This window comes from Nicotiana tomentosiformis, chromosome 5 (assembly GCF_000390325.3).
Source record: "Nicotiana tomentosiformis chromosome 5, ASM39032v3, whole genome shotgun sequence".
Lineage (NCBI taxonomy): Eukaryota > Viridiplantae > Streptophyta > Magnoliopsida > Solanales > Solanaceae > Nicotiana > Nicotiana tomentosiformis.
The window spans coordinates 17665164-17684789 of record NC_090816.1 but is presented as its reverse complement, the minus strand read 5'-3'; the positions used below and the strand labels follow the sequence as shown (position 1 = coordinate 17684789).

Below are 19626 nucleotides of genomic sequence, written 5' to 3'. Positions count from 1 at the left end.
GGCATGCCACCAGATCGTGATATCGACTTCTATATTGACTTGGCTCAAGGTACCCTTCCTATATCTATCCCACTGTACCGTATGGCTCTAAAAAAATTGAAAGAGTTGAAGGAATAGCTTGAGGATTTGCTAGCCAAGGGGTTCGTCAGGCCGAGTGTATCACCTTGGGGTGCACCAGTATTATTTGTGAAGAAGAAAGATGGGACCATGCAGATGTGCAATGATTACCACCAGCTGAACAAAATCACCATTAAGAACAAGTACCCATTGTCGCGTATTGATGATTTGTTTGACCAGTTGCGGGGTGCTAGGGTGTTCTCTAAGATCGATTTGAGATCAGGGTACCATCAATTGAAGATTCGGGACTCAGATGTTCCGAAGACTGCTTTTCGTACTAGATACGACCATTATGAGTTTTTAGTGATGTATTTCGGTTTGACTAATGACCCAGCTGCGTTTATGGACTTGATGAACATAGTGTCCAGGCCTTATATTGATTCATTTGTCATTGTCTTCATTGATGACATTTTGATTTACTTACATAGCATGGAGGAGCACGAGCAGCCATTGAGAGTGGTGCTTCAAACCTTGTGAGAACAGAAGCTATATGCTAAGTTCTCCAAGTGTGAGTTTTGGCTAAGTTCTGTGGCATTCTTGGGGAATGTTATATCGGGCGAGGGCATTAAGGTGGATCCCAAGAAGATTGAGGCAGTTCAGAGTTGGCCTCGTCCTACTTTGGCGACTGAGATCGGGAGCTTCTTGGGGTTAGCAGGTTATTATCGCCGGTTTGTGGAAGGCTTCTCATCTATTGCAACACCTTTGACTAGATTGACCCAGAAGGGTGCTCCGTTCCGTTGGACCGATGATTGTGAGGTGAGCTTTTAGAAGCTGAAGACAGCTTTGATTACAGCATCAGTTCTAGTGTTTCCTTCCGGTTCGGGAATGTATACTGTGTATTGCGACGCTTCACGCGTTGGCTTGGGTTGTGTATTGATGCAGGAGAGGCGAGTTATTGCATATGCTTCGCGTCAGCTGAAGCTCCATGAGAAGAATTATCCTGTGCACAATTTGGAGTTGGCCGCGATTGTTCATGCTCTTAAGATTTGGAGGCATTATCTATATGGGGTGCCTTGTGAGGTTTACACTGATCACCGCAGTTTGCAGCACTTGTTCAAGCAAAGGGATCTCAATTTGAGGCAACGTAGATGGCTTGAGTTACTGAAGGACTATGACATCACTATTCTTTATCATCCGGGCAAAGCGAATGTAGTCGCGGATGCCTTGAGCAGGAAGGCAGAGAGCATGGATAGTTTGGCATTTATTTCAGCAGAGGAGAGGCCACTAGCTCTGGACATTCAGTCCTTAGCTAACAGACTTATGAGGTTGGATATTTCAGAGCCCAGCCGAGTTCTTGCATGTGTTGTTGCCCAGTCTTCACTATTGGAGCAGATCAAGGCTCGACAGTTTGATGGTCCACACTTGGCAGTTCTCAGAGAGACGGTACTACAGGGTAGTGCCAAGGAGGTTTCTATTGGCGAGGATGGTGTCCTACGACTCCAGGATCATCTATGTGTTCCTAATGTAGATGGATTGAGGGAGAAAATTCTAGAGAAGGTGCACAGTTCTTGATATTCCATTCATCCAAGTACTACGAAGATGTACCGTAAACTGAGGCAACACTATTGGTGGCGGCGAATGAAGAAGGACATAGTTGAGTATGTAGCTAGATGCCTAAATTGCCAGCATGTTAATCGTGAGAACCAGAGGCCAAGAGGTCTACTACAGTAGATCACTATACCCGAGTGGAAGTGGGAGCGCATTACTATGGACTTCGTAGTTGGGTTGCCGCGGACTTTGCAGAAGTTTGATGCAGTTTGGGTCATTGTAGACAGATTGATTAAGTCGGCACACTTCATTCCTGTGATGACTACCTATACTTCGGAGAGATTGGCCTAGATTTATATCCAGGAGATAGTTCGGTTGCACGGTGTGCCTGTTTTCATCATATCAGACAGAGGTCCTCAGTTTACTTCACATTTCTAGAGAGCAGTACATAGTGAATTGGGGACCCGTGTAGAGCTCAGCACAACATTTCATTCACAGATCGACGGGTAGTCGGAGCGGACAGTGCAGATATTGGAGGACATGCTCAGAGCATGTGTGAATGACTTTGGAGGGCAGTGGGATCGGTTCTTGCCCTTGGCCGAGTTTGCGTACAACAACAGTTACCAGTCCAGCATCGAGATGGCCCCGTTCGAGGCTTTATATGGTCGGCGATGTCGTTCTCCCATTGGGTATTTTGAGCCGGGCGAGGCTAGGTTGTATGGTACTGATTTGGTGAAGGATGCCTTGGAAAAGGTAAATTTGATTCAAGAGCGACTTCGCACAGCACAGTCCCAACAGAAAAGTTACACGGACCGGAAGGCGCGTGACTCATCATTCATGGTGGGCGAGAAGGTTCTCTTGAAAGTATCGCCGATGAAGGGGATCATGAGGTTTGGGAAGAAGGGCAAGTTAAGCGCAAGGTTCATAGGTCCATTTGAGGTGTTGAGGCGAGTTGGGGAGGTTGCTTATGAGCTTGCTTTGCCTCCCAGTCTATCGGGAGTTCATCCGATTTTCCACATGTCTATGCTCCGGAGGTATCATCCCGACTTGTCACATGTATTAGACTTCAGCACGATTCAGTTAGATGAGAGTCTGGGTTATGAAGAGGAGCCAGTTGCCATAGTTGATAGGCAGGATCGCCAGTTGAGATCCAAGAGGATTTCCACGGTAAAGGTCCAGTGGAGGGGCCAACCAGTAGAGTAGGCGACCTGGGAGTCCAAGGAGGACATGTGGAGCAGATATCCACACTCATTCAGCACTTCAGGTATGATTCTAAACCCGTTCGAAGACGAACGTTTGTTTAAGAGGTGGAGAATGTAACGACCCGACCGGTCGTTTTGCTTTCTAGAACCCCATTCCCCTAAATAATACTTTTCGTACATGTTTTTACTGTTTTATGACTTGCGGGGATGGTTAGTTCGGGATTTGGAAGGGTTCGGGTTGAAATCGGAACACTTGGTTCCTTAAGGTTGGCTTAAAAGGCTAAGTTTGACTTCGGTCAATATTTTGAGTAAACGACCTCGAAATCGGGATTTGGCGGTTCCAATAGGTTCGTATGATAATTTTGGACCTGGGTGTATGCTCGGTTCAGGTTTTGGATGACCCCGGAGTGTTTCGGCGCTTAGTATCAAAAGTTGGTTCTTGAAGCTCTTTAAAATTTGGTTTGGAACGGGTTTTAGTGATATCGAGGTCCAAACGGAATTCCGAGATCTGGAATAGTTCCATAATGTCATTTAAGACTTGCACGCAAAATTTGGTGTCATTCCGAGATGATTTGATAGGAATCGGATGAGCAGAAGTCTTTTTTTATAAGTTTTGAGTTCATGAGTTAATTCATGCGTTTTGGCATCCGATTTGTGATTTTTGATGTTATTTCAGTATTCCGATCGCGCGAGCAAGTTTGTATGATGTTGTTAGACAAGTGTGGGTGTTTGGTGTGGAGCCCCGAGGGCTCGAGTGAGTTTCGGACGTGCGGAAGGGATGAAACACACACCAGATTTCTGGTGTTTCTTGGCACCAGTTGCAGGTCTCGCAAATGCGAGAAATAGTTCGCAAATGCGGACTTCGCATTTGCGAGAAGAGCTTCGCAATTGCGAAGAAGCTCATCCTGGGGATTTTTTGCATTTGCGACACCTAAGCCGCATTTGCGAACTCAGTAGTGATCGCATTTGCGACCCATCCGTCGCATTTGCGAACCTGGTGTCGCAAATGCGACATCTGAGGCCTGTGCCCAGCTCATTTAATGCGGGACTTAGGCCATTTATTTCATTTTACTTCATCTCTTGGGCGATATTTGGAGCTTTTGGAAGGGGGTTTTCACCTAGCACTTTGAGATAAGTAATTTCTATACAACATGAGTTAAATACATAGATTATGGATAGATTAACATGTGAAAATTCGTAGAAATCATGGGTTTAGATGAAAAATTTAGGGTTTAATAAAAATAAGATTTTACCACGGAAACGATTATGAAGCTTAGTGAAAATCATATATTTATGTTCCTAAGGTTATGAGTAACAACTTTCTTAAAAAATTTTCGGAATCCGAGCGTGTGGGCCCGGGGTGAATTTTAGAAATTCTTACAATTATGGTTGGGTAATCACTTTAATAGTAGAGATATGAACTTTTGAGCATAGATTGATCGATTTATATAATGTTTGGCTAGTTCCGAGTTGTTTGACATCAAATTTGGAGGCTTGAGCGCATTCTTGAATTGGGAAGTAAGCTTTGAGACGAGTTAAGTCTCTTTCCTAACCTTGTAAGAGGGAATTTAACCCCATAGGTGAACTTAATCAATATGTACTTCTATTTGTGGGGGGCTACGTACACACGATGTGACGAGAATATGTGCGTAGCTACTATTCATGCTTATGTCCTAGTAGATTTAAGCTTACACCATGCTTTGTTGATACCGTTGCTTGTTTATGCTTACTAGTTGTTAGATTAAAGTGGAAGTTGAATTCCTTATTTTTAGAAAAGAATTGAGAAATACCACGATGAGTTGAAAAATTATATGTTCAACCGCTTCGCAAATATATTCCGCGAACGGGGTAAACTTCCACTACTCTCATGGGAGCGGGCCGTTTGTCTCGGCAGGATTTATTGATTTATTATATGGCTCAGGCCGTTCGACCCTCGGCAGTGCACAGTATATTATTATGTATATTTGGATCGGGTCGTACGTCCTCGACATAACTCGAGCGTAGTAATACCGAAATCCCTTCTTATGTTTAATAATGTTTCATGGACTTGAAAGGTGATAGGAATGAAAGAGAGATATGGTTTGATTTTTACTTGAAAGAAGGATTTACTTACTATCTTCTTGTTTTGAGGGCTATTATTATTGTATATTACTTGCTTTATACATTATTATGTTTTTGGCCCTTAGTAAATATCGAAGTCGACCCCTCGTCACTACTTTTTCGAGGTTAGGCTAGATACTTACTGGGTACACGTTGTTTACGTACTCACGCTATACTTTTGCACTTGATGTGTAGGATCTGAGGCAGGTGCATCTGGATACCAGTCCGGCGCGCACGTTTGACTTCTAGCTCGAGACTACACGGTGAGCTGCCCTTCCGAGCCGTTCAGCAGCAGCCGGAGTCTCTCTTTTGGATTTATATCTCTGTCTATTTCCTTGAGACAGTAGACTAGTATTCTTTTGTATATTCTGCTAGAAGCCCACATACTTGTGACACCAGGTCTTGACACACACTAGTAAACTTATGATTTTGGATTTATTATTATGACTTCGATTTGCAATCAGTTGCTTTTGTTTAATTATTTTACAGCAGTAAATTTCTAAATCTTTTATACATGCGGAAAATTATTACTTTGCAAACATATTAAAAGTGAAAACCACTAGATTTATCAGCGTTGGCTTGCCTAACAACGGTGTTGGACGCCCTCACGGCCTATGATGAAATTGGGTCATGACATATTTAAGCTCATTTTTCTCTTTAAAATAATTATAAGACCTTGGTACTATTCTTTTTGGTAATTTGATACTCAAAAGTACTTTTTAAAAAAATCGGCCAAGCACAATTTGTTTATCAAATGTTGCAAAAAATATTTCTTAAATGAATTGGCCAAACACAAACTGTTTTTTTTCAAAAGTACTTTTGGATAAAACACTTTTAAAAAAAATACTTTTCAAAATAAGCAGTTTTTGACACATTGGCCAAACAGATTCTTAAATAGGGTCATAAGGCTATTTGTGTACTTGTTATCCTTAATTGTCGGGTGATTAACATGAATAGCTTCGTGGCTGGTCTTAGCCAAATGTCTTCAGAATTGACGGTATTAAAAAAAAGCCCCTATCCCGTACTCAGTTATTGCTCTTCAATGTTTTTCTATCGGATTGGTAGAGTTTATGCTATATTTTTGTTCTACCTATCAGTTAAGCTGTTCATCAAAGTCTACCAGGTTGGTATGATTATGCTCTTCAGGGATTTCTCTACCGAGTTGGTAGAGTTTATACTATATTTACTTTACCTATATGTTAAGTTGTTCATCAAAGTCTAAGCGAACTTTTTCCGTGTTATTTTAACAAAGTATTGTATGAATTTGCAACTTCAATTGCGACCAAACCACCGTAAATCTGCTCTAAATAATCTAAAATTTGAAATAAAGCTTCCAAATACCAACACAAACAATTTCTAATCACCAATTTAGTCAAATAATACCAAATTAAGAAGACACAATTGTCTTTTTCAATACTTTCTAAGAGACTAATGAAAATTTGAGCTTTTTACACTAAATTACTAAATCGGTGTTTGACAGTAATGGATGATTAAACTTCTACTTTCCGCAACCAAAATAAAATTTTAAGTTTTAAATACTGAAGAAGTATGGTGTTCAAGTAAAAGTGGGGGGACATTTTGATAAGACCGTAAAAACGGGAACATTTCGCCGAGATCAGAGTTCTGTTGGGGACATACCGTGCAATTTTTTGTAACGGCCCCATTGAAATACAGTAAGCCCATTTCTTCCGGTCCAATTGGGCTTTTCGGGTCATCTCCAGTTCCTCCTTCCATGTCCAAATTATTCTCGGAGGTTTAACCTAAAACCCAACTGAGCTGACTTTTGGCCCGCCGGAAGAGTGAAAATGGAAGAGAAAGTGAAGGTTTTAGCAATTATAGGAGCAGGAGCTGTACTGGGTTCTGCTGCTACACTCGCTATTTCCAAGCTTCTTTCCAATCCACTCCCAATAAACAACCAGTAATTACTAAACCATAGATATTGGATTAAAGAATCATGTTTAACTTCTTCAGAATTTTTATTTATCGTTTTATTAAGGGTGTATAGACAACATAGCGCGCGCACACCCACACACTACATTTTGCTCCTACTGTGTATGTTGGAAGTACTATTTATTTTTATTTTTCTTGTATTTCATCATGTCTTTGAGCCGAGGTTCTATGAGAAACAGCTCCTCTAACTTCGCAGGTAGGGTTATACGCTAACATCCCCAGACACCACTTGATTACACTGTGTTTTTATTGTTGTTGTTGTTGTTGTTGTAATTCGTCTAGTCTTTCTTTCCTAAACTAATGGGGCCAGTCAAACACCACTATATAAATTGGGACGGAGGGAGTAGTATTTATTTTTTGTTATTAATTTACTTATGTAGTACTGGCCTGAGATGAGTTTAAATGGAGTAATATGGTCAGTAAGCCTAGTTGTTGTACCAAGTCGGAGTATATTGTCAAAAAAGTAGTGGTTATAGTTGTACTTTTTCAGTTTGACAAAGAGGGAAATTTTTTGGCCACCGATGAAGTTAGAATTTTCTTGACTCTTTTCTAATTTAGAAGTTGAGAATTGAAGTTTGACGATTATAAACTTTTGTTTTGCAGAAGTATTGGAAAAGAGTATATAAGTGAGGCAGTAAATTCAAATGGTACATTTCTGTTCTCTTTGGTTTAACCTCGATACTTGTCTATTATTTCTTCGTAGGAGGGTTTGAATTTCTAGGCTTCTTTTATGTTTGCAGCATTGTAACTTGACGGGGAAGAAAAAAAAAGAAACCCGCAACTCAATTCTGTTATAATTCTAGACGTCGCTTATTCAATAGCTTACAAAGATATTTGATTATCAAAAAAAAAAAAATTGGATTACAAAGATATTTGCCAACTTTTAAATTTCTAGTAGGTTCTTCATGCATCTGCTTATATTAAGAAGAGAAAGAAAAGTTCGACATGGGCTTTAATCACATTGTCGTCTCATTAACTCGATAACTTGAAACATTCAGCTTTGTACTCTAACTTCATACGATTAGGCTTTGATGATGTTTGCTTTTTCCATTAAATTAATTTTCGATCAAAGAAGATATATTTTATTGTTAAAGGTAACTTTATTGATAACATCATGGTGTAATGTGCCCCAAAGGTCAATCATGGCCTCTGTATCTTTTGCAATTGCCATGTTACACCAAAAAAAAGAGTAAAGAATTTCATCTAAACTCAATGCTAATTAAAATATTACTTTTACTTTTTTAATTCTTACCTTTTTTTTTCCTTCCAAATGATCTACCAGACAATAGCGGGAAGTGAGTTCCATATTGTCGATTAAAGAAAATACAAAGAATGGATTTTTCGTTATCAAAACTCTTTTCACTGAATGCCTGTTTTTCAATACAACAACAATAACAACTGTGCCTCAGTCCTAAACAAGTTGGGAAATGATATTATGGATTTAATGCTTTGATGATGTTTGCTTTGTGGATTTAATGACATTTTCATCTTGTAATGATGATTTTGTTTTTCTTTTTGTGGTTTTTTTTTGTGGAAGAGGGTGGGTTGAGCCATATTTAGCTTGCTAAATCTTTTCTGTTGCTACTTGATATCACACTATCACAGAGCTTCCTCGATCCAAATATAATGGAATGACTACTCCAAACCTGTTGACTGATGAAGTAGTTTCCGAACAACTAACCAGGTAAGTCATAATATTTTCCTTTTCGTTTGAATTATATATTAAGGATGGCCAAGCCAAGTAAATGGCAGTTGCAGCAATAGAGAATAGCTTTCCAGTCGCTTCTAAGATTTGACAAGTGAAATATCATGGAAAAGACCTATAACCTTGCTGCTCAGAGGATAGGAAAAATAGCTCTATAACATACATGATATACCAAGAGAAACTTACCTTGCCATGTTTTGGCATTTTGCTCCGATCAAATAAGGAAAAGAATGGGTTTATAAATGGTGAAATATTGCAAAAAATATCCTTGCTCAGACTCAGAACTGAAAACAGAGGTCATTAGTGTTTGTTATGTTCAGGGTTCAGTCATTGGTTTTCTTTAAGTGTATGATCTGCAAAGTAGGGGAAAAGGTAGATATAGGGGTACTGAGAATTGATTGTACTTTTTCCTTTTTCATTCTTAGATTGGATTCTTGAAGATATAAGATCTAATAAAATATTCATTTCAATTGATATAAATATTTAAGAGTTAATACCCTAAAATCCCCCTAAACTATCAAGTTTTTGTCAGTTTCCTACTTAAACTATTCGGTATCCTCAAAACCCCCCTAACTATATTACCCTTCATATTAAAACCCCCTCATTGCTTTCTTAGAGGTGCGTCTAGTACACGCTCCTAATTGTTTAAAAAACGTGCCATGTAGCACTACACGTGTCTATTTAACTCAGCCTAAAACCCGCCTAAACTATCACTTTTTTGTCAGTTACCTACTTAACCTATCCGGTATTCCCAAAACCCCCCTTAACTATATTCTCCTATATATTAAAATTCCATGTTGTACTTTTAAAGGTACGTTTGTCTGACTATATTAACTTATGGTTTGTACAAAGTTTTTATATAGTTTACTCATGATGTATTACTCTCGAATGATTGATTAATTCTAGGAGTTTTGGCCAAAATAATATCTAATGTATTGTGTTAGTTTTAGGTTTAATTGTGATTGTGCTTTATGCTAGACTCCAATTGATAAGTCCTTATTTATATTCACTTTGTAGCACAGTTAAAAATAAAATTAAAAATATAGGCATATAGTGTTGTATTTCTTAAAAGTCATCTTATATTACATAAAAAGATTACACAAAATAAAATTGTTGCAAATAAAAAATCAATTGCCCGTCAACTACATTCTCTAATTCCAGATTACATAAAAAATGTTTAAAAGATTCAACTTTATTCTTTACAAGGTGTTGAGTTTAATAAGAAGATTTAAATTGGTATTCTTTCAACAATATGTGTAAGACATGAAAGAAGACTAAAACAAGAAAGAGAATAAATAATTTCAGAGGAAACAAGAGAGGGAGAATTTTTTTCCAGACGAAACCCATGTGGAGAACTGAAGAAAAAAGGTTAAAAATGAAGAAGAAGGTGAAAAACAAAGAAGAAAGGTAAAAAATAAGGAAGAATGGTGAAAAATGAGGAAGAAAGATGGATATAATTGAAATAAGGAGAATATTTATTAAAAAAATTAAATTTGAAAGGGGGTTAGGCTAATTAACCATTATTTTCTGTTAGGTGGGCCATTTTGATGGCTTTTTTCAGCTACCACGCGCTCCCAAGCGAGTATCTACACATGTTATGCCAGGTCAGTAATGAGGGGTTTTAATACGAGCGACAATATAGTTCAGGGGGGGTTTTGGGGACACCTAATAGTTTAAGTAGGAAACTGTCAAAAATATGATAGTTTAAGGGGTTTTAGGGTATTAACTCAATATTTAAAGAAGTATACATAGAAGAAAATGTTTATGAACATAAGTGAGCTTGTAAGTTTATCCATGTTCAACTCGTAAAATATATGATCCCAAAGTTGAGCTTGAGATCAACTCGTGTGATCAACAAAACAAGCTGAATAATCCCAGTCTTCGACGAACAAGACAGCTCATTTGCAGCTCTACACATCCATGCAAGACTTTATTTCCGTTTGGGCCATTTGACTAATGGCAGTTAGTTATGTTGACGCTTGCATTTCTGCTCTTATTTTTGTACTCTTTTCTGCTCTCTTTAGGAATATGCAGTTCTTTGGTCTTGAAGCCCAACAGAAAATCACTGCATCATATGTTGTGGTAATCGGTCTTGGAGGAGTTGGAAGTCATGCTGCATCCATGCTTCTGAGGTCAGGGGTTGGACGGCTACTCCTTGTGGACTTCGACCAGGTATTTTCTTTACGTGCCATTTGATTCACTTATGTATTACTCTGCTGTGATCTCTTGCCAGTTACATTCCTTTGGCAGAGAAAATTCTATATATCCATGTGTTTAATTCATTCCTTATCCTGTTTGATTTTACAACATTCCGTTCCTCTTTACACCATTCCTTATTCTTTGAAGCAGGATGAAAGTCAATAAACATGAAATTTCAGATTTCAATTCATCTTTTTCCTTCATTCCTTGGCCTGAAATCTAGAGATGTGGCATATAGTTAATAAACTACAGGAACAATATTCCTAGAGACTTGGATACTATAATTACTATTATAATGAGAAGTGTAAGCCAAAAATTGTGTTCCATAATATCATACCTGATTGTTGGATCCTTGAAGTTAGACTTCTTGGTCAATTGTGCACGACTGTAGGAGGGGGGAATCGAGTGTGCCATCTGCTAATGTAGATATTCCATTTCGTTTCCATTTAACTTGATCTACAGGGATGGTATGTACATTGGCATTAATTTGGGAGGTATTTATCAAGGAAAAGTGTTCTGCAATATTGATAGTTCTAGATTGGGAAACACGATAGCTGTTAAGTAATGTGTAAGTGGGATCTAACAACAACAACAACAACATACCCAGTGTAATCCCACAGGTGGGGTCTGGGGAGGGTAGTGTGTGCCCAGACCTTACCCCTACCTGGAAAGGTAGAGAGGCTATTTCCGATAGACCCTCGGCTCAAGAAATGTAAGTGGGATCTAATTGAGTCTTTTACATAGCTGCTATGCTCCCTTAAAGATCATCATGTTGGTTTATGACATGATTTGGATGTCTGAATATATGTCCTACTTGCATTTTGCAATGCAACAAAATTACAGAGGTTTGGGATCCATGGGATATTGCATATGGTACTTAGTTACTAAAATCATTGCACTTTGTTGTATTTGCTAGCATCCACTGGATGTTTATCATTAAATTCCTTTACTTTATCCAACAGAAATAAATAAGTAAAAGAAAAGAAAAGTCTTTGGGTCCGGGAAAGATGCTCTAGTATATGAGTTTTATACAAGAAATGTTGTCTATGTTTCCAAAACTCTGATATCTGCTAATTATATTGAAGGTCACAGTCTCCTCATTAAATAGACATGCTGTTGCCACAAGAGAAGATGTTGGTACCCCAAAAGCCCTATGCCTTAAGAAGCACTTCCAATCAATTTTCCCGGAGTGCCATATAGATGCAAAAGTTATCTTATATGATTCATCGTCCGAAGAAGAAATTCTGTCTGGCCACCCTGACTTCGTCCTTGATTGTATTGATAATATCGACACAAAGGTAGGTTTGTTTATGTTTTCTTTCAATTTTTGTTGCTGCTGCTCCTTTCAGTAGCAATTTCTATCTAGGCTGAAAGTGAAGCGATTGTTAAATTACAGTTTTTCCATTACTGGCCTATTGTGATCTTTGAAAACCTGCTGGTTGAGTCGAATAATTTCTCAGTTCTAGAGTTGTATTGCCCCCTTTCCGAGGCTGCGTCAACTTTCTTCTTATTTATATATTTTTGAAACTAGTCTCTATGCACGTGCCTTGCACGTAAACCATAGGCGCGTGCAATAGTTAACATAAAATATGTGAATATACTTTTTTTCTCGTATATAATTTAGTTTTTTACAAACATTTTTAGCCTCTAAGTAAAGTAAACGATAAATCCGGAAAATTATTTTGTATAAATGCCATTAAAATATGTATCGTGCATGTAATAGTTAACATAAAATATGTGTATACTTTTTTTCTCGTATATATTTTAGTTTTTAACAAACGTTTTTAGCCTCTAAGTAAAGAAACGATAAATCCGGCAAACTATTTTGTATAAATGCCAGTAAAATATGTATGTGGGCTACAAGCTTTCAACAACCATAAATTGGAACCTTTTATTAAATAAGCTTTGTATTCTCAAACATATGAAAGTACAATCACATAATAAAAACTTAAAATTATAAAATCAAGAAAAAAACATATACTTCTTAATACAATCTAATGAATATATCAGGTAAAAGGAGTCTATTACTTGTAACAGTATAGAGGAACAAAGGAAGAGAGTGGTTGCGTCTACCGGCGAACAACGACATCTAGCTAAGTCTTCTTTTCTCTTTCTGAGAGAGGTTAGTTAGGATAAATATCATTATGTGTACCAACTTAAGGTTTTCCATTTTGTTTGAACACCAATACTGGTAAGAGCTGAATTTTTAATGTGATTAGAATAAACATAGATTCAAATATATATATATATATAATTATTTTCTAGAAAATTAAATTTTTTAAATTTACAAGTAGATTACTACACATATTGTGAAACAACATAAAAACACGAGGAAAATTAGTTTGAGATAAAGGAAGTACTTGTATCATGGAGAAGTCTAGCTTGTTTATAACTATAAAATTTAAGTAAAGGTATAACTTTTGGAACATCAACTTATTGGCAGGACTTTGGTTAGTATTAGAGTTCAATGCAAATTTCTATTAGAAATATGTTCTCAATTTTACAATTATATCCAATAGTTATTTAGCGTTTGAATAAATATTTTAGCTATTGAAGGGCATAAAAGTCGATCAATATTTTAGGTGTATTTTTGTCGTTCGACATTTAGTGTAAATTATTCGTGCTTTTATAATAATATAGACTAGAATGTTCTGCAAATATTTTGTCTCCATCGCGCTTTTTTCCCTTGGGGGGGGGGGGGGGGGGTGATGGATTTTTCTTTGCATGATTTCTGAAAATTTTAAACATTGTAGACAACTAATAAGGTTGATCTTAATGTTCTTTTCTTCTGTGGTAACACTTTTCTGTTAATTGATTTTTCAGAGTGCAATTAAAGTCCACTAACAATTCGGAACCTTACTGGAATTGTAGCAGTCTCATTACTCATTAGGATTGAATTGTATGATGCCCATTGAACCAGAAGTTTCTTTTACACTATCTTCCTTATGAATTCTTGAAAAAAGATCCAGAATAAGAGCTTAGGACTTATGAAATATTTGTTTATGTAGTTTACGGTGGAAATGGCTAGTTTCTATCTCTTCTGTCTTTAAGTAAGTATTTGAGAAAACAATTGCATGATGCATAGTAGTTATGGTTCTATACAATACCTTTTGAATCTTTTCCAGTTAGAAACTTTTGCTATATATACTTTGTAGGTGGCGCTTCTTGCTGCATGTGTTCGAAGAGGTTTGAAAGTTTTATCTGCAACAGGAGCTGGCGCAAGGGCTGATCCAACAAGAATTCGTGTGGCTGACTTGAGAGAGTCCACCAATGACCCTCTTTCTCGAGCTGTAATTAATTCTCTGGAATTTTTTTCATGCTATACATGCAGCATCCAGAATTTTCAGATTTTTTAGTTCCATTCTATTACTGATTCATTTTTTTATACGTTGAAATGACGTCCTTTATCCACCACATTATATAACAGATAATTTTGACTTCAAACTCTCCTGGTTGGAGATGAGAACAGATAGTCCATCTTCCAGACATGTCCATCTTATGGAATCACTTGGCTTACTGGATATCACTAAAAAACCTTCTATAACTCTATGTTTGAGGACATCAGTCTCTCCAGTGGCGAGACTATTTCTCCATATATGGAATAGATTTTTAAGTCTATAATGATATTCTACCCTGATATTTTATTCGCTTGAAAGCCGATAAACTATAAAAACTGAATTTTGCATTTATTACCAGGGCTACAGGCTGTCAACTGTGTTGTGTCAACAGAATCTTTAACTACTTAAATTTCATAGTAAACTCTTTAAAATTGAAGAGTTATAAGTTCAATACTGGTGTTATATGTTCAGGGATATTCGGAATCACGGCTGGACCATGCATAATAAATGGAAAATAATGTTCTTAGTATTATCCAGTTCTCTTTTTCTGGTTTACTTTTATTGAGTTGAATTTGAAAAACTAATTGAGCAGGTAAGACATCGTTTGAGAAAAGATCATGGTATTGATGGTGGTATTCCTGTGGTATTTTCTTTAGAGAAACCCAAGGCAAAACTGCTTCCCTTTAAAGGGCCGAGTGGAGACGAAGAAAATCCTTCAGATTATCAAGTAAGAATTAACTTTGAAGTGCTAATTTTAGCAATTTCTATAATAAAGTTAAGGGAAAGACACATTTCAGAAAACTTTAAACAATATAAGTAAAAGTCACTCTCTTTCCTAAATGTTACTTAATATTCCTCTCTTATTCCGAAAGAATCTTTCATTTAACATTTTTAAATTTGCAATATGGATATCAGATAGTGCCTGGATTTAGGGTCCGCATCATTCCAGTTCTGGGGACTATACCTGCAATTTTTGGGCAAGTCATGGCTTCCTATGTTGCGACTCAACTAGCTGGATTGCAAGTCCAGATGGAGCCAGTGGTGAACTTTGATACAGATCACTACCGAATCCTCCATCAACGTCTAATTGAGCATGAAGAGTTGCTATATGGCACATCCATGCAAGTGGAGGTACTCAGTCCTGAGCTTGCATTTTCTACTTTCTTGCTTGAGTCATCGAGTTAGGAGCTGCAAGGATAATTTTCTGATTATTCTTTTTTTTTATGGGACAATTCATCGAGGCAAATATCACTATTTTATATTAAAGGAATTAATCTGCAGACTGATAGCACTAAAAACAGAACCTAATGTTAAAGGGTGAGAAATTTTAGTTTCTATAAGCTCATGCACGAGTTTTTTTCCGTCTGGAGGGTTACAGTATGCCTGATCTATTTTTGTCTTAGCAATGGAGTAGGCAAGGCTAGTGTGTATTGTGGTGCATTATCTAATCCGGTGGAGGCCGCGTGATTTTGTTTTTTAGGTTGTCCCCTCCTCCACCTTTGATCAGAAAAAAGGAGCATTATAAATTAAAGCCTCATATAAGGCATCAACTCTCATGTGGATGAGAGCTGCCTGTAGCAGTGGATCTCCTCAACTTCCACTTGGGCTGGTTTTGTTTCCTTTGTTGCTTGCTAATAGTTCCATCTTTCTTTTTTAATATAATTTGATATCATTCAACGAGGAGCGTGCCTCTCTGTTATATGCTTCTTTGAATCTAGACATGTAATAAATCTAGGCTCATTCTAACAGCAGAAATGTCAAATTGAAAATGTGCTCCTATCAGTAAGTCATTACCTATAAATATGTAAGATAGAGTTTTCTCTATTCTTCTTCACCATCTTGGTGCCTCTTGTACTTTAATATATTAACTTTTAGCAATAAAAAGAAATAAGTAAGATGGAATCGTAAGAAATGATAGTTCTTAAGGTAGTAATGAAGGTATCTGTACCCTCTGTTTTAAAAGATGTTTCTGGGGCGAGCCCCGGGGCGTTTTCCCCGGGGCGATGGTGTGGAGCGAAAGTCTCAAGAGGCGTACGCCCCGCAATTTGGGGCGTACGCCCGGGCGTTCGGGGAGTACGCCTGGGCGTTCGGGGCGCGTTTTTTTAGTAAGGAGTAAGCCCCAGAGACTTTTTCAAATTAAAACAAAATTTGTTGAATTAGTCCTTCATATAATACCCAAATTCTCAAAAGTCAGTTTGGTAATTACTCAAAAGGTTTAAAAAGGAATTCAAAAGTATTAAATTTAAAAGTAAAGACCCTTTTTATTGATTTAAGCCCTAATTCATGGTTTTTCCAATTTTTTATCTTGTCCGCTAGTTTGCTAATATCTCCCAAAAGCAACGAATATTTAATTTTTTTTATAAATACAAAGATAACTACATTATTCTTCATAGCAGCAAATTCAAAGTTCAAAGTGCAGGTTAATCTATCCTTTTTGTTCCTCCATATAGAAAACTTTATTCTTTTAGACTCAAATTACTTGCGCTTGTAAGTAACGTTTAATAGATTGTTTTGAATAGTTTTTTGTGGGGATGGAGCACACATATTTATGGTTTTCTTCAATTTTTATGCAATTTTACCTGTTTATAAATATTAACTGTCATTATATTATTTTATAAAATATTAAAAATTAAATACTTATGGGGCTTACGCCCCGCTGAGGCATATATAAAACGCCCCGCCTTACGCCCACGCCTTTTAAAACACTGTATGTACCATGATGACTATGATTTGCAGTAATCTCAATCATGGTCATGTCGTAGTGGGATCGGTCACGATCGTTGAACTTAAGTACCACTCTTGACCAAAATGATGACACCACATTTTCTGAATAATCGTAGTACACATAATGGTAATAGATTTGGAAGTAACCATGATGTTTTTTTGAAAGAGAATTATATTCATTTTCCAATTTTCTTTTGCATGCTATTTCAGTTTTTGTTATTCAGCATTATGAAATACATGTGTCAAGTCACATTGCCGCACGTATCATGCCGCTTATACTGCATTTATTGTATGTTCATCCTTGTTTTATCACTCTTAAGGTAGATGTTGAAGAAGTTATGTACATTGCCAAAGAGTTGTGGCATGGGAGAAGTGCAAGAGACCTATCTATTAAAGATGTAGGGCGTGCAATGTGGCGTTCTGTGAATGAGTTAATGCTTGTGAGGTATGTCTGCTAAGCTTAATATAATGGAATGAACGTGTATTCTCACTTCACCATCCTTCCTTTTGGATGAACTGAGCTTGAGATAGGCAACCACAAGATCTTTTAAACTATGATGAAAAAGATTGCCTCTTTCATTTTTTGACAAGGCAATATTTTACTGGTAATTTGGGGCAATGAAATCCCATATATTAGTAAACCAGAAGTTGAGAACCTATGCAACGTGTTTCTGTAAAAAAGGCACCCAATAATCCATATGCCTCATCACTTTTACACTGTGAAATATGATATGCATGATTATGGATGATATAAGTTGCTACATCACTATTATACTCGGTGAAATATGATATGCTTGATTATGGACGATATAATATGCCAAATTCTTTTATTTATGTGCTGGAATCCATTAGTCTAATATAATAAGATCATCATAATATTTCTTCTTTTGTTCCATGAGTAATTAATGGTTTTTCACACAACTGAAAATGGGAAATCCTGAATACAAGAGGCATACTAGTCAGTGGACCCCACAAAAGTAATTTTTTCCCACAAATATTATCCACTTATCCATACAAGTTTATGCGTATTATTTGTTAATCCACTCAAAGTGAATATTGTTTAACAACTTGTATCTGATGTAGAAGAAGGATCTCATATTTTCACCCTATAAAATTCATGTTTAATGTTTCTATTTACGCATGATCTATCACTTCAGAGAATTTCTTAAGTATCATTTTGTATGTAGTGATCGTCATAGCTATTTATGTTTAGCAATGTCTCTGGCTTTCTGCCTCTCAACTCATAATACATTACTTGTTTTGACATCCTTTTAGGTGGGACCAAACAAAGCCAGCCTCTGTGTCGAATCTAATCCTTCTAAGATTCAAAGAGGTAACTTTCTAGAACATATTCGCTTCATTTGTAGGTGGAGGCTCTGATGAAACGTGCATCCAGTCATTTTTTTTTGTTGTTGGACTAAAGCATTAAAAATGCGATCTTATGGCCAAATTGTCAAACTTAACATCAAGTACTGCACAAATTGACTTCTGCAACTGGGACACATAAAGGGGGTGCTTGATTTTTAAGGAAACTATTGTTATTTAGCTGCATCAGAAACTGTAGTAAGGTCTTTCTCATGCTATTCTTTGCTTGAAGGCTGATGAACACGAGTCGAGGTCACTAGAAGATATAAAGGAAGAAGAACCAGAATTTTTTGCTAGGGTGACATCTGTGCTTAAGCGAGCAGAATCGGAGTTTGGCTTCTAAGACAGGCACAGTTATCCAGTTGTCTGCAAGAGCAGTTTTCATCTAAAGATTCGTTTATGATATTTATGCTCGAACATGCACAGTGTTTTAGTCGGCTCCCTTTTGGCATCAAGTTCTGGTATAATCACAATGCCCATGAATGTCAGTGGAGCACAATTTGTTTCACAGGTGCATTAGGATGGTACAGGAAACCTGAAAATTACAGCCAAGTGAAATTCAAAAGCTGTCTGAAGCGAAAATCTTCAAGGTTGTAAGTCTTGGCTTCTTTCTTGATGGTGTTTAGAATACTTCAAGGAGCAAATAACTTGAAGTAGCTGAGCACTTGGACAGGGATTTCTTTTTGTTGTTTTGTTTTGGGTTTGGGGGGGGGGGGGGGGAGGGGTGGTGGGGGTTGCCAATGGTTGTGTGTAGTAATTTATCATACCTAATTTGGTTTTTGGCTATTCCCATCAGAGTAGAAATGTTATTTACCCCATTTTCTTGTCACACAACATGTTGCATTCCATTCTTTCTTCTTTCAGGATTTATTCGAAAAAGAATTCAGTACTTTTTGATCGTGAATATCTAAATTCGTCAGTTAAAATATGAGTGCACCATTACAACAGGAAATGCTCAACAGCCATATGGACATCATTTATCAAGTTAGTGAGATATTGTTGTCAAACCAAAATTAGAAGGAGAAATAAAACACCTCAAAATCCTTCTAACAATATTGCCTATTTGGTATTTCAGACAAATATGTTAGGACCCTCTAGCTCGTTTCATATAGTTCATGTGCTAACTTTAGTCAAGCTGTTATTTTTTGCAAGAACATGTGATTGTTGAATACCAATGGATATGAAGAAAGCTGTCATTTTGCCTCTTATAGTTTTTTTTGGTTAAGACTTAAAAGAGTATAGATCAACTTTTTGTTTGTCTCAATCATTTTTGAGCTTAAGGACCACATTAAAGCAACTCCATTTGGAAAAGCATAAGCTGTATTCATGAACTGTTTTACTTCAATTATCTACGCAAGTGTCAAGATTTGAATTTTGCAATGTAAAATGACCAAAAAGAACAACGGAACCAATAGAATATTCTTAAAAATTTTGTAGA

At 37.0% G+C, this 19626-nt stretch overlaps 1 protein-coding gene across 4 annotated transcripts; it reads left to right on the top strand.

Moving 5' to 3' along the window:
- The first annotated feature begins 6459 nt into the window (after positions 1 to 6459).
- On the top strand, positions 6460 to 19092 carry LOC104103381 (tRNA threonylcarbamoyladenosine dehydratase). Of its 4 annotated transcripts, none has more exons than XR_001970676.3 (11): positions 6460 to 6825; positions 7461 to 7504; positions 8463 to 8541; positions 10587 to 10734; positions 11847 to 12059; positions 13917 to 14051; positions 14692 to 14826; positions 15015 to 15230; positions 17148 to 17268; positions 18099 to 18156; positions 18421 to 18501. XR_001970676.3 is itself a non-coding variant. In XM_070202024.1 (11 exons), the coding sequence occupies exons 3-11, from the start codon at positions 8489 to 8491 to the stop codon at positions 18529 to 18531; spliced, it is 1194 nt and encodes a 397-aa protein (XP_070058125.1). In that variant the 5' UTR covers positions 6462 to 6580; positions 7461 to 7504; positions 8463 to 8488; the 3' UTR covers positions 18532 to 19092. The 4 variants fall into 4 exon arrangements, 3 of the variants coding, with proteins under 3 accessions (XP_070058125.1, XP_009609573.1, XP_033513893.1); XM_070202024.1 differs by having other exon boundaries at positions 6462 to 6580; positions 17144 to 17268; positions 18421 to 19092; XM_009611278.4 differs by having other exon boundaries at positions 6462 to 6825; positions 17144 to 17268; positions 18421 to 19092.
- The last annotated feature ends 534 nt before the right edge of the window (positions 19093 to 19626 follow it).